Below are 14282 nucleotides of genomic sequence, written 5' to 3' on the forward strand. Positions count from 1 at the left end.
GCAATTACTTATATCAGCTGCCAGTAGTAACTGTAGCAGAATTAATATTTAACAAATAAGGATTTATTAACTAAACACTAACATAAAACTAGTATTACAAACATGCACGCAAATACAACTCGCAAAAACCTACTTATAAATACATGCAAAGGGGAGTTAAAGTGGATGAATGAAACCAGAGAATGTAGCTGTGGAAAATGAATCAGTAAACCTCTTGAGTAGAAACCATTACTGCCATTTTACAACGGTGTCTACAGTAGGGCTGTGTGTTGTCAACAAAGTCACAATACAATGTGTGTCCCGATAGAGTCAGGGTGTCATTCACAGTCTGGTTGTTGGGTGAGGGGGTCTGTTGGATTATTTGTTAAATATAACGAATAATTGTGTGTCTGTTTTATCCAGGCGTTATACATTCATTCATTCATAAAAAGGGCCAGGCTGCTCTCCCAGAAAGTCTTATCACCTCCCCTCTCATGGACAGGATTTTCAAATTAAATTCGGTCCCAGTAGCGCAGAGGAACACTATATGACAGCAGACTCTCTCAATTATTTACAAGAGCAGTGTTTGAGAGATGGCTCTTAATGTGAATCAATGAGTGCAGCATATAAAGTGGTCATCACACAACTGGCAGGCAGACGATCTCTTTAGGTCCACCGTTGCGCAGTGGGAGAAAGGACCGGAGCAGAACCACCATTTGATCCAGTGGCATTATGCGTTGTGCCCTCAACAGATGTGTTTTGCACTGGAAAGCAATTGATAGATGCCCCTGCCCTTCTCCCTAGATGGAGGTACAGTGCAGTGAGTCAAAGGAAAACCAACACCAGAATGACTTTGCTATTGTTTTCCTGTCACGGAACATATCATCTAGAATGTGAGTTGTAGAACATTGCGCCTCAAGGTAATCTCTTGTTATTGCCCTAATTAAATGAAGGGATGGCTTCTGGTTCCGTTGTCTTTATCAGATCATAACAGTGTGGCGTCAGGGCCCCGTGCATCCAATTATTTACTCCATGGTTTGCCATTAATCATGGGAAAAGGATACCGTGAATTGTTCTTTGAGAAGCCCACACCTCGTACCCCCATGAGGACAGGCTGTTTGTAAAGATCAGACTTGCTGGCTGAAGACGAGTGGCGTCAGCACTTCCTCTCGGTAAAAGGGCAGTTTGTGCTGAGGGGCCAGCGAGGCCAGGACCACCCTCCGGGCTTTTGCGAATGGCTGAACTTGAGAGTACGCAGTCAGAGAAGAGGTGTCTAGTGGTGTCTCACTCACCCACTGAAGGTCAAGTCTTGCTCAGACAGAAGCACCCTGGGGTGATGGAATGCATGGAGATGTTCAGCGTGCTGGTATCATTCACCTTTTACCCCAGTGTATCTTTTTTTTTGTCTTTTAACCACATTGAGGGAATAGTCAATCTTCTCACCAGCGTGCTTACGTTACAGTTAATATGAGTGGAGCTTGATCACAAAACACAATATCTGCCCGTGTGCCGAATACTGTATGTTAATGTAACCTTTACAGTGTTCTGAGTTTATGTAGTTGAGGCATTCACAAGAACTTCATGCACTGCTGTATAAGTGGACCGTTTCATGTGCAGTTTCAGCTTTATTACATTTGTAAGAGATGGGGTATTGCATACTGTAAAAGTAGTTTCTTTAGATCAAGAATCAAAGAATACCTAGACTTTTTCCAACCCACACAGAAGATAGAAAGATAGGTTAAATAAATTGTTGTTCTGTTTGGATCACCCTCTGTTCATATTTCAAGTTTCCATTCCCATCTTTTTGTGAAATTTGGGATATACTGAAGTAGTATATATATTTAAAAAATCTGATTGGTAAAAACACATACGATATGAATGTGCAAAAAGAAAGTCATGTGGCACAGGCTGCTATTATCTCTCAGATTTGTGTCCTTGAATATTAGAAAAGAATATCCTGTGATCAATTCAAGTTAAGGCGACATACAAATGAATAAAGTATGCTTGTCACCATGACAATGCAATGGCATAAACCCTAGCACTCTAAAATGACTGTAAAATAATTACAGCTTTATTCATACACAATATATAACTGAATTAATGTACAGGAAGTGCTTTTATAAAATTCTAAGTTTCTCATTTCTGATTTTAACTTCCCAAAATGATGATGATGATGATTATTATTGTGTAATCAAAATTCTAACAGATATGCTGTCAGCTTACCCCAACTTGTACAAAATATCCTTTTAAAATAATCCTTAATTTTAGACAATTTAGTAATCGAAGATGTTTTGTAGATTGATCAAACAGATTATAGGTGTGAGTAAGAAGAGCTGAGCTCCTGTCACTGTCTGCTTATCTCCTTTCATTGGTTGGCCTGTCTTTATGTAATTGTTTAATTGTCTGGGCTGAGCACCTGTTTGGCTGTCCAGGTGGCTGTTGGGCTGGAGAAGACTCTCATCTCCCAGTAGTCCCTCACAGGTGTGGCGCTCACAGCCTCACACATCTCTACACAGATGGCTGCGCTTGGGGCGGATACAGCGTCTTCCTTCAACAATTCATTTTTCTTCCCCACCCCACTTCACCTCATTTATATATATATATTTTCCCCCATTCCTCCACAGCTTATTTTGGTAGACTAAAATCACTTCATCTTCTGGCTTTTCCTCAGTATATATCCATCATTCTCTCACACTGCTAGTCTTGTTTCATTAGCTCTGAATTCTTAGACTTCGCCAAGATGCAGACTAACAGATAATCATTGGGTCTTATTTCCTCATTTATGGAGAGTTAATATGCACTGTAACTGATGGCAGCCGTTTTCTCTCTCATGCTTTCGTTCCCTCTGTTTTTATTTCTTTCTGATACAGCTGTACAAACAATGCCACAGGCGTGCAATGTAGTGCAGAAACAATATTACAATGCAAGAAGTAATGCCGAACTTTCTTAACACCCACTCGTGCATAAAACCCTCCAGCTTTGTCATCCATTCCAACAGCTCCGATGGCTCAAGCAATGAGAGATCTCCAGTGGCACACAGACTATGCTGATTCTTCATCAATGCACCGCCGATAGGAATTCGCTTTGTCAGCGACATGGCCCCATTGCACTCTCCTGAACATCTTAAGGCCTTGACTTTTCACTTTCGTGTGCTAAACCCTCGGTATTACACTCTTCGCTTTTACACTCCACCTTAAATCCCAGCTGTGACTTCCGTGTTGAATCTGCAGGCTCAAAGATATGCAGCGGAACAAATCAGACAAACCTGAACTTGGCTCCAACTTTTCATTATGTCCAAATCTTTATGGTGGAGCTGCTGCATTTTTCCCTAGAGGTTTTAGTGCTTATTTATTTATTTTGCAGTGTAGGGTTTGAATGTAGGCTAGGCTTGTGTTGTAGTTAGCAGTGTAGGACATGAGCCTGAGGAAGCAGAGATGTGGATTGGTGTGAAGATGTGCTGACACCAGCAGCCGCCCTACAGAGCCTGTGAATCCATCATTCTGCCTATGCGGCCGTCCTTCGCTGAGTGCCCGTGGACACATGTGCAGGAGGTAATGGGCTTATTAGTGCCTTTGAAGATTTGATGCTCCTTAACAGGAATCCGTTCAGCCTCAAATCCTGAAGGCTATAGCCCTACCGAGCGGCAACCTCCCGCTCTCTCTCGTGAAGACAATAAGGAAGTGACTAAAACTGCAATTCATCGACTGGCCGCTTGAGGCTGGCTGCAGAAGAGAGTCAGTCCCATAGACTCCCCATGTTAAAATGCCCAACTTTACAGCAGAAAAAAACATGTTTACAGCCTGGTTCAAAAAAAAGATTTTGGTCTATATTGCTAATTTTGCCCTTCATGACAACTGTGAGGGGGGTGAATTTTTTTTATAACTCATCCGTTAAAATTATATTAAGCCTTAAAGTTCTGCATAATTAAGGGCGTGACCACTTGAGTGACAGGTGGATTGGCGCTGCTGACAATGCAGTCGCACTAGGTGGGTGTGGCTTCAGCAATCAGCTCCTGCCTTTTTGCCCATTTTCGATTATCCGGGAGGGTCGCGCGGTGACGCGCTTCCAAGATGGCGATGGCCCGCACTGCACACTTTAGGCTTCAAAACCAGGGGTAACTTCAACTTCGACCGGAAGTTGAAGTCGGGTGGGGGCTGCCATCTTTTAGCAGAACTTCACTTGCGTTAGCATTCCCATTGACTCCCATTCATTTTGGCGTCACTTTGACAGCGAATAACTTTACATCTGAGGCGTTTAAAGACTCCGTTTGTCCATTATTTATTTCTAAAGATACACGACAATGTATAAAGGGCTCCATTACCTTCTATGTTACATTATGGCCCCGTATAAACAGTTTTTGTAAAAAATAGGCTAATGATTGCGTCATAACCACTCGTCTCTCTGTCTCATTACCGTACAGACAGGAGGAGAAGCTCGCAGGCAATTAACTTAACATGGCGTACTGGCGTTACATTTTAAAATACTATACAAAATAATTAATCAGAATACTTACTCCTGCTCACTCACGACAAAAAAACTCCCCGCTCAAGCTCGCCGTCTCTGCAAGATTAACGATGACAGTTTGCACGCACAGCCACTTAGAAGATTTACATCTGGCAGACAGGTTGCTGACGTCGTCAAGCTTCGTTTGAGTCTGCGCGTCAGAAACGGAAGTGCTAAAAAACGCTAAAAATGGGCTTCATTTGTCTCAATTGAGTTCCAATGGGGTCGCTGTGTCCATTTCTTTTACTGTCTATGTTCAAAACCGCTATTGAGGAGTCTATGGGTGACATCACGGACACTACATCCATATATTTTTTACAGTCTATGAGCCCTACTCAAGTTTTTGAAAGAGCACCGAATGGTAGACTTTGAAAAAATTACGCTCCAGGTGTCACGATTTGTTTTCTTTTAAGCACCAGACTGCTTAGAAGTGCACATCCACATCTATTGCCACTTTGTATGATGAATCTATTGCTATGAATCAATTGCTCTGTTCCAAAATCTAGTGAATGTGTAAGGATGCAGCATTTAAGGCATCAGGGCTTCTGTCCATTCCAAAAGGTAAGCATCTTAATTATGCTGCTTCCATAGAGGCGAGGAGGCAACATAATAAATTAGGCAAAATGCATCCTTGTTAGGCAGTACCATAAAGCACTGCGTGTGTGTGTGTGTGTGTGTGTGTGTGTGTGTGTGTGTGTATATAAAAGATGGTGGATGAGGGAGAGAAATAGCTATGATCCAGTGCCTGCCAAAAGTTTGGAAATGCCCTAGGCAATGTTGGGTTTTTCACAATGTCAGCATAAATCTTTATAATTTTATGGATTGCATAAGGGACAACACAAACTATGAATTTTTCTTTTCATATATATAAATAATAAAAACAAAGTATGCATCGAAGCCATCTCTAAACTTTGATCTAATTCATCTGTTGTGTGCTAACCTTAATTAGCTATCAATCAGTGGTATTTTAGTACTATTAATATACAGTACTTTTGAATTAGCTTTTGATTTTATCCTTTTGCTGTTTGTGTTTGTCATTTTTTCCCCTCATATTTCTATTTAGCTTTGATTTATACTTATTTCAGTTCTAGTAATTTTAGAATGTATTTTATTTGAACTTATGTAAAAAAAAATATTTGTATTTTATTTCAACTTTAATGAATTAATGAAAACATATTTGTATAATTGTATAGTAATTATAATTATATAATAGTCCTATAGTAATTATTTAACAATAACAGAACTACTGTTTATAAGTTAATCTATAAAGACATGCTAACCCAATCATCTAAATTCTGGAAAACCTATTCTCTAATAATCAGGCATCACAGTTGCAAATGGTTTAATATTGATATTATGAGGTTTGTTTGCATTTTTTGATTTGGGCATTTAGAACCTTTGGAGGGCACTATAATGAATTATATATAGTATTATTTTTTTAATTTTTTTATATAGGAACGTATAAACAAGGAATGGTTTGTGTGTGTAAGTGCTTGTTGGCGTATGTTTGGCTGAGACTGTTTAGAGCAGGGGCATCAGAAGACAACTTTGATTAATAGTGTATAAGTATTGGGAAATAACTGTCTGGATGATGTCTGTTGATCATATTTTACTTTGTGGGCCTGAGATGTACTTTCCTCACCGTCAAGGTCAGAGGAGTTGAAGCAGACAGGCTGCAGTATTTTGAGGTAAAACATTGAATATCTTTAGAGCTGCTGTATGTTGAGTTAACCCAAGAAAGTTATCAAAACTTCATCTGTTGTTCCGTGAAATAAATTGTCTACACCGTCTTGGCACCAGAGTGAGGCAGAGTTTGCAGCGCTCTGCTAAGGTTTTACATTTTTCCTGTACTGTGCGACTAGTTTCTGCTCTCTCCTCTCTCTCTCTCTCTGCAAATGTTATTAGAAACCTAGTTCTGGCCCTCAGGCTCTGGATCAGCTCCCCTGATCCAGTCCGTGTCAAGGAGAAATAAAGGACTGAAGTCGGACAAATGATCGATTCATACTTGCACGGCTACGGTGTGAGATTTGATCTGTTCAACTCATTCATTGTGGCCTAGTGAAGAAAGTAACACTTTTTTACAACCGTTTTCTTTTGTTTTTATTTTAATATGTTCTTAAGTGAAGTTATTTCTGGCTGTCATTTGTGCAAATATACGCTACTTACTAATTATGTTGTTTAGCACTATGCAAGACCCAGAGTTTGATTTTGCGGACTTGTTCTTATACTGTGGCTAAGCTGTTTGTAAAAATAGATGCTGTGTTTTTCGTGAAGATTATTGATCACGCATCATAGCCGTCATAGCCCTGCATGCCCTGTCAATGTTTTTGTGTTTGTGCGAGCCAGTGTACCTGAGACTGTGTTATAGAGGGTCTAATAGAAGCAGTGGTCACATCTGCCACTACAGAAGAGCTTTTTCCAAAGCAGTAAAGGAACCCACCAATCCTGATGTCCTTGGTGACTGGGTATATTTTAAGCGGGATGCCCATTTCATTTTATGCCACCATCTGTTAACCTCACAGCTAGCTGTATCTGCGGAGCCCTGCAGCAAGCCATACATAATTCAGATATCTGATTTGAATTCCATATTGATTTAAGTGAGAAATGGTATTGCACAGGTACATGGGGGAAAATTAGTATTCTGCCATGCTAAATTCAATATCTTTGGGCTGTCTGTGATTTTCACCGCATCCTTAATTGTTTTGTCAAGCCTTCTCGGTTTTTAGGGGCTTGTCTTACACTGAAATTACATACTACGATATCTGACTAATATGGATTTCTTTTGTCTTTTTTATTTTATTTTCAGTGCAATTCTGCAATTCCGTGACAGTGTGATATAGATGGATAGATTATATAAGTTAGTGCTCCATATTACTCCTCTAGCACTCTGTTTATCTGATGTTTTTGAGTTATTTGGGTCTTCAGGAGATTGAGGAGCAGGTGACCTACTTGTTTCTGAGTGACAGCCCACATCAGTCCTTTGCTGTGAGCACACACACAAACACGCCGCCATTGACTTCTGAACGAGGGAATCGCTAATCCATTAGCATGCGAGGTGACTGTCATGACTGATTGCCTTGTCCCTGTCCGCCCGCTCTCTGACATACTTCACCACCAGATCAATAATTCCAGATGTTTGAACTGAAGTCTAAAATATTTATGGCCTCTGGTGAATTAAGTTAAACTGTCCCGCGTGGCTCGGATCAGGTCAGCTACACTATAGCTAAAGCGAACGTTTTAGCACGCAGGAAATGAAGCTCTGATTTGATTCGTGCTAACACTAAAATGATTAAAAGGGTCATTAAAATGATTGCACATTAACGTGAGAAAGTGTTGAAGGAAGACCGGGAGACATGGACAAGGAGGTTTTTAATATCTGGAGAAAGCGATCCGTTTGCATTAGTGACAAAATTGAGCTGTTACATTAAACGCAGCAGACAAGAAAAAGTCAATTTACAACAAAAAAATAAAATGTTTTTTTTATACCATTTTTAAATATGTTTGTATTTACTTTTTCTATGTCACCCTTTTAAGATTTTTTTTGCACATACTGCTTTCTGGAAATCTGCTATCAATGAAGCCTTCCTAAACATTGTATTTAGTTAATGCAGTTGATCATTCATCACTTAAGCAGATTCCCAACGACTTTAAATGCGTTTAATCCTGCTACAGCTCCCTCCTTTCTCATGTACTCACACATTGCTACCTTGCGCTTTTTCTTTGTTATCATGACCCTATATTCACAGCCTACACTTCCAGAGAGAAGTGGAGCTGGCATTGATTTGGTTTGATGTGCAGTCATTGTGGCTGTATTGAGACTTCTGCTGGGATCCAAATGCCATTAGAGGGAACAGCGGCTCTTTTAAATGGAGCAGGTTCTTGCCCCGGTGCCTTCCTTCTAAAGTGTCTGGCAGGCACATCACAGAACGCTGACACCAGGGATATTGTTCTTCGAGCGTGCCACTGGGTTCAGTCCCCGTTTAACGCTCCAAAACCCAGTATCTGTCACGCGTCTGCAAAAACCTCTGTGAGAACACAGGCCGCCCGTGTCTGTCCACATCACAATTGTGATGAAATCAGCCAAGCATCTTTTTTCATTCCCTTTTTACCTCTCTATCACTCACTACCCAGCGCAGGTAATTACTACTTTTCTCTGGCATATTCATTTGACGGATCACGACGGAGGGAGGGGAGTGATAAGCACACTTTTGACTTGTCATCCTAATAACAGTCATGGGATAAACAGCAGAGCAGAAAATAATGTCTTCATTAGAGCAGAATGCAGGACTGTCTGGAAACATTCCAAAAATTGTATCAATTTGAAATCTTGTGGTTACTAAGTAGGTAGCTCAAACTTGGGATCTTTTGTTCTATTTATTGTTTTTTTTTTTTTTTTTATTACGCTGTTGATTAAAATGTGTTGCTCTTTTTTCAGTCTAATCTTTGTTGCATGCTTATGTTGACCTTTCATCTGGTTCTTGGAGTAGGTCATGGCCTTTAAGCATGAATGTGCCATATCCATGAAAGATCTCACAGTTAACAGAAAACACTATATAATGAATATCCCGCCGTCTGTTTTATGTTTTACTCACTCACTCTTACCGTGGAAGTCAATCTCTTCTCAGCCTTGCCTTGAGCCTGCCTGTGATTTCAGCATCACTCAGAGTCATGGACATTGTCATGAACAGCATAAAGGCATCAGTTGCAATATTTAGTCAGTGCCTAACTGTTCTGGTGCTCGGTGGTGGGTTGAAATGTTGAGAGCAATTTGTTGCTAGGAGCAGAGGGCCTCAAGTGGAATAGAGCAGTGCTGAATAGGCCACGAGCAGCCCAATCAGAGGGTCCATGGCTTAGCTCTAATACAATTTGAAAGGCATTGCTCTCATAGAGTGTTCTCACTGACACGCCACTCTAAAGCTTCTTCAAGTGCAATAACAATGTCAGCCAGGCTTTTGGTTGACATTAGAGGGTTCTGAAAATAAAGGCACGGGGTCAGAGGAATAACCTGTGGTAATCGTAAGGCAGTTAACTGACTTTTAGAGCATCAAGAGGTGTTATGCAATACACTCATTCGTTAATGATTTTTCACATGCATTTGCAATTTATTTTGTGATGTTCAAGATAGCAGTATAATGTCTCTGTGATTGCAAATTGAATGTCAAACCTAATTACAATTGCACTACAACTTGTATTGGCATAACTGTTGACTTTTTTTTCCATTTGATTTAAATGGCAATAATATTTTGTCATTGCTAAAGTAAACACAATATTTCACCATCAAAGAGACAGGTGTTATGCTCTGAATGGTTAAGCGTTGTCAGTTTATTGATTGTTTAGCACTATGTGTATGGAAAAGCTGTTAAATATGTATACTTTAACAGCCATGCATGTTTCATTTAACCCAGAAAATGTATTTGCTCATGTCAGGTAACTCTGCTGGCTTTGTTGCCGCTTAACTCCAGGATTATACCAATCAATATTTCATGAATAAGTCTACATCAAATTGTTGGATCCACGCCACAGAGTGTGAGTAGATCACTGATGAGCTGATTTGACAGGAAATGATGCATTGTTTACTCAGGGGTTTACAGGAAAAGCTGACAGGTGATCTAAGATTGACTTGCAGACAGACAGGCGGACAAGTAAAGATGCTTAATGAATCTCAAACGTGTTAAAGTGATGCATGATGCCTCTAACTGCTGAGAGAAAACATCTGATAGCACTCCATGCTGGTGTCTTTAATTCAATCATCTTTTACTGGCATGGTTCTCTTTTGAAAGAGCGATTTCCTTTCATTTTCATCCTTGTTAGTGGTACAGTATGAGCATAGCTTTATGTGATTTTCTTAATTTGAATTTGAATTATCTGCACTACAAGTTTATAGAGCTGTTCAATTTGTAGTCCTAAAACCTGGAGGAGAATGAGTGTTTCGAGCCATAAGTTCCATCAGGAATTTTTAAAGAGTTTTCAGAATAACAGTTTTTGATTTATTAATTCAATTTGGTTAACAATTCTTGAAGAGACTTTCACGATCATTTCCGCAATAGAAATTACACAAAATCATAAATCAAACAATCAAAAAATCATGATTAATCAACCATAAATCAAAATCTCTACCGGTTGACAAATTTCTACCGGTCAATTCTGTTTACTGGTATATCACCCACCCTTTATATATGTTTATGTGTGTGTGTGTGTGTGTGTGTGTGTGTGTATATATATATATATATATATGTATGTATGTATGTATGTATATATGTATGTATGTATATATATATATATATATATATACACACACACACACACACACACACACACACACAGTGTATACTGCACATTATAATGTTTTGATTGTATAAATTAATAAATTAATTTTAAAAGTAGTTTATAGTACCATAATATCGACCATAATATAAAAATTATTATTGCCAATAATTGTATTATTTGTGCATCATGTTTGTGTTAAGTGCATATCCTATATGACTCAGAAATGTAAAACCAATGCTTGGTTAAAATTGCCTGAATAGCAATATTCCGTGTTTACTGCAATGCATAACTTGCACTGTGAGCTGGTGGCTCATCTCCCTATAAAATCTTGTTTGCTCAGTAATTTAGGTTGAGTGTAGTTAGAGTTTTGTTGAGTGACATGACCGCAGCAGTACAGCGTCAGTGCTGGCTAAGATTTCACTGGGTCTTACCACAATATCCTCAACAACACTCATCTGCTGCAGACTGAAACCATAACCCACACTGTTGTTATAAGTGAATTAGATACACTCAACCATGTTTTTGTTAAGTCCCTCATTTCTACTGGCCTCCTCCACAGCGGCGGCACTGCTTTTATATTTCAAGGCTAGGTAAGGTTGCTCACGAAGTTCTCATTTTTCATCAAAGACCTCAAACTGTGCTTTTTCTTATAAGAGACAGTTGAAAAGCGATGAGACAAAATTGGAAACAATAAACGACAAGCCCCCTGTAAACAGATGGGTACAAATTTTGCACATTATACTGTTATGTTTTATTAACAAATCAGGCCATTATAATGCACTGTACAGCAAATGGTAATAAGTTTCAAATTGAGTTTGGTGGGTCGCTAATGAATTTTGAGTAATGGCATGGTGAGCCTCAGTCTTTGTAATTTTAGACTAATTTAATTGCAGATCTGTAAAAAAGTGCATTTTAGCCGCCTTAAACTGCCCTAGGCTGCAGGCATCACCCCTAATTGAGGGTCTTGTGTGACCATATGGGTTTATACAGATGACTTTAATATGCATGTTGCATTGTGCACTATGATTATCAAAAAGAAAGGAATAACTCATTGACGTATGGTCCTTTATTGCAACAAATTGCCCCATGTATTTGGGTTTATTGACAATCTGGAGCTAAGAACAAGCGATGTTAATGGCGTACTCTAAATGCGATCACATGCTGCTTAGCTCTCTCACTCTATCTTTCTCTCTCCCTATTCTTACCCCCCCCCATCCCCAGATCATATAATGTCTCCAGATACATTGTGTTTTATAGCCAATTATCTAACACAATCCATTATCAGTTTTACTGTTATCTCCCATGCAATGCTTTATCTTCCTGTTGGAGTGCATGGCCTGCACAAGTTGCCTTAAGGCAGCACACACAAAGAGATTTTTCGTTTGCATTTGCCTTCACTTCATTTCCAATGTGGCATTCTTAGGTGAATCTGTTTGCAGAGGTGTGTTAATCACATAAATTACAGGGCTCAGAATCTTTAAAAAGTGGCAAATGTAAGTGTTGACTTTTAACTGTGAGTGTTTTAGTACAAAGACATACAAATTGTCTTCCAAAGAAAACTGTTTTAATTACTTTTAATTCAGTGAAATAATTCAGCTAAATATCTCCTCTAGGATGCATAAATATTTTATTCTTTCCTCCAGATTTCCATCTGCTCATACATATGTGGAAAATCCTTCGCATTAAGCCACCAGCAGAAATGTGAGGAACGGAACAATGCAATTTTTTTCATGTTCTTGTCACGTGGCATTTTGTGAGAGATCGAGAATGACTCATTTTGTGTATGATGCTGCAGGTGCCACAATGACCTGTTCAGTTTGTCAGTAATATTGATGTGGGGGGGAAAAAAGCTGAAGAAATCTCACTGTTTCCAGAGTTGAGAAACAATGGAGTGGTGGGACTCAGCTCATCTTCAAAACCAAACTTTTCGAACCTGTAATGAACTTGTTCGTAGTGGACTTGTAGGTGGTTTTATGTATTCTAATGCAGTTCTTTGCCTGTCTCTTCTTATTTTTAGCTGGGTGAATAACTTTGGCTATGAAGGTCTCGGGCTGCTTTTGGATGTGCTGGAGAGGCTTCTTGACAAGAAACAGTAAGTTACGCTGGACTTTCTGACGTCGTCATCTTAAGAAATTCCCTTTCTTCAGTGCTTTTGGATTGCTCATTCACAAACTCTTATCTTTCTCTTTACTCACTGATTTTCTTTCCCTCAGGCAAGAGAACATTGACAAGAAGAACCAGCATAAACTCATTCAGTGCCTCAAGGCCTTCATGAACAATAAGGTGTGTTTAGAATTTAAAAGCTCCAACATGAGTAGTTTATATCATTTTGCGTCCCACACGTGCCGAGTGAAAAAAATAAATAAAAAATCTGCAACGCAACATATCAAAGAAAATAAAATCATGCCAGCTCTCTATTTGTCCTTGAGAATGAATACATTTCTTATTGAAATCCTGCTGCTTTATTAAACACAAATGAAGCTTGTTCAACTCTAGATAATCATCAGATTCAATAATTTCTAAAGCTGCTTTCATGCTTAAATGGTAATGACATTGTTCAGTTTATACCTCAGCCGTGTTAAATATGAATGCTATTTTATTCCAAACACTTTACTGGAAATGTTTTATTTTATTTATTTTATTCTCCCCCAAGTGAATGCATTCTGCATTTTGCACAAAGTGTGGTCAAGTGCAGTGCATTACGCTCTGCGAGGAAGACAAAGATGCAGGAATATGATTATTTGTCCCATTTAAATTATTTTATCCTAAAACATATCTACACCTGCCTAATTGGCTCTTTCAGGAGAAGAAAGCCTAAATTTGTCCATACACAAGGGGTTCATAGTGTTTGCTTGAAGTTTAAAGGAATTAACCATTGCAAAATGTTTACATTTTTACAAGTTGTAGTAAAATGAGATGTCTCTGTTTCCAGTTTGGCCTCCAACGGATCTTGGGGGACGAACGAAGCCTCCTCCTCCTCGCAAGGGCGATCGATCCTAAGCAGACTAATATGATGACTGAGATTGTCAAGATTCTGTCAGCTGTTTGTATCATCGGAGAGGAGAACATGTAAGATCATTAGCACAGTGGCTTGAGAATCTACCTTTAAATACACTATGTGAAATACTAATACAAATTATATATATATATTTATATATATCCTGACCAGAAACTGATATTTCTTAGCAGGCGCCTATTAAAGAGCAGTAAGGTTACACGTTACTATGCCGGTCTCAAATTAGCCTGCTAGAAAGCCCCCCGGCTAAGCGTATGCGTGCTGTGTTAGTTTTGTAGTTGAATAATTAAAAAGCTGAGTTTGCAACTGATCATTTTTATCTGGCGATCAGTACCTTCAGCGCTGGGATCTGTTTCAGTAAACACACGCAGACAGACTGCACTTATGCTAAGTGAATCGGTGTGTGGTAGATGAGTAGATTAGTGTTTTTTACAGGAATGTAGGTGATCAGAGATCTGTGTGACAGCTGTAAAAATTCTGATACCTCACTTAGCGCTGAAACTAGCTCCTTCCGCCT

General features: G+C 39.2%; 1 protein-coding gene across 9 annotated transcripts in view; it reads left to right on the plus strand.

Annotated features, from left to right (window-relative positions):
- LOC128027467 (protein diaphanous homolog 2) overlaps nt 1–14282 on the plus strand; it is a 375948-nt gene that overhangs the window by 99225 nt on the left and 262441 nt on the right. For all 9 annotated transcript variants that reach the window (XM_052615104.1, XM_052615108.1, XM_052615109.1 and 6 more), the window contains 3 exons: nt 12767–12841; nt 12963–13032; nt 13682–13818. In XM_052615104.1, coding sequence (XP_052471064.1) covers nt 12767–12841; nt 12963–13032; nt 13682–13818 — 282 coding nt within the window. The remainder of the gene's footprint in view (nt 1–12766; nt 12842–12962; nt 13033–13681; nt 13819–14282) is intronic.

Source organism: Carassius gibelio, chromosome A14 (genome assembly GCF_023724105.1).
Source record: "Carassius gibelio isolate Cgi1373 ecotype wild population from Czech Republic chromosome A14, carGib1.2-hapl.c, whole genome shotgun sequence".
NCBI lineage: Eukaryota > Metazoa > Chordata > Actinopteri > Cypriniformes > Cyprinidae > Carassius > Carassius gibelio.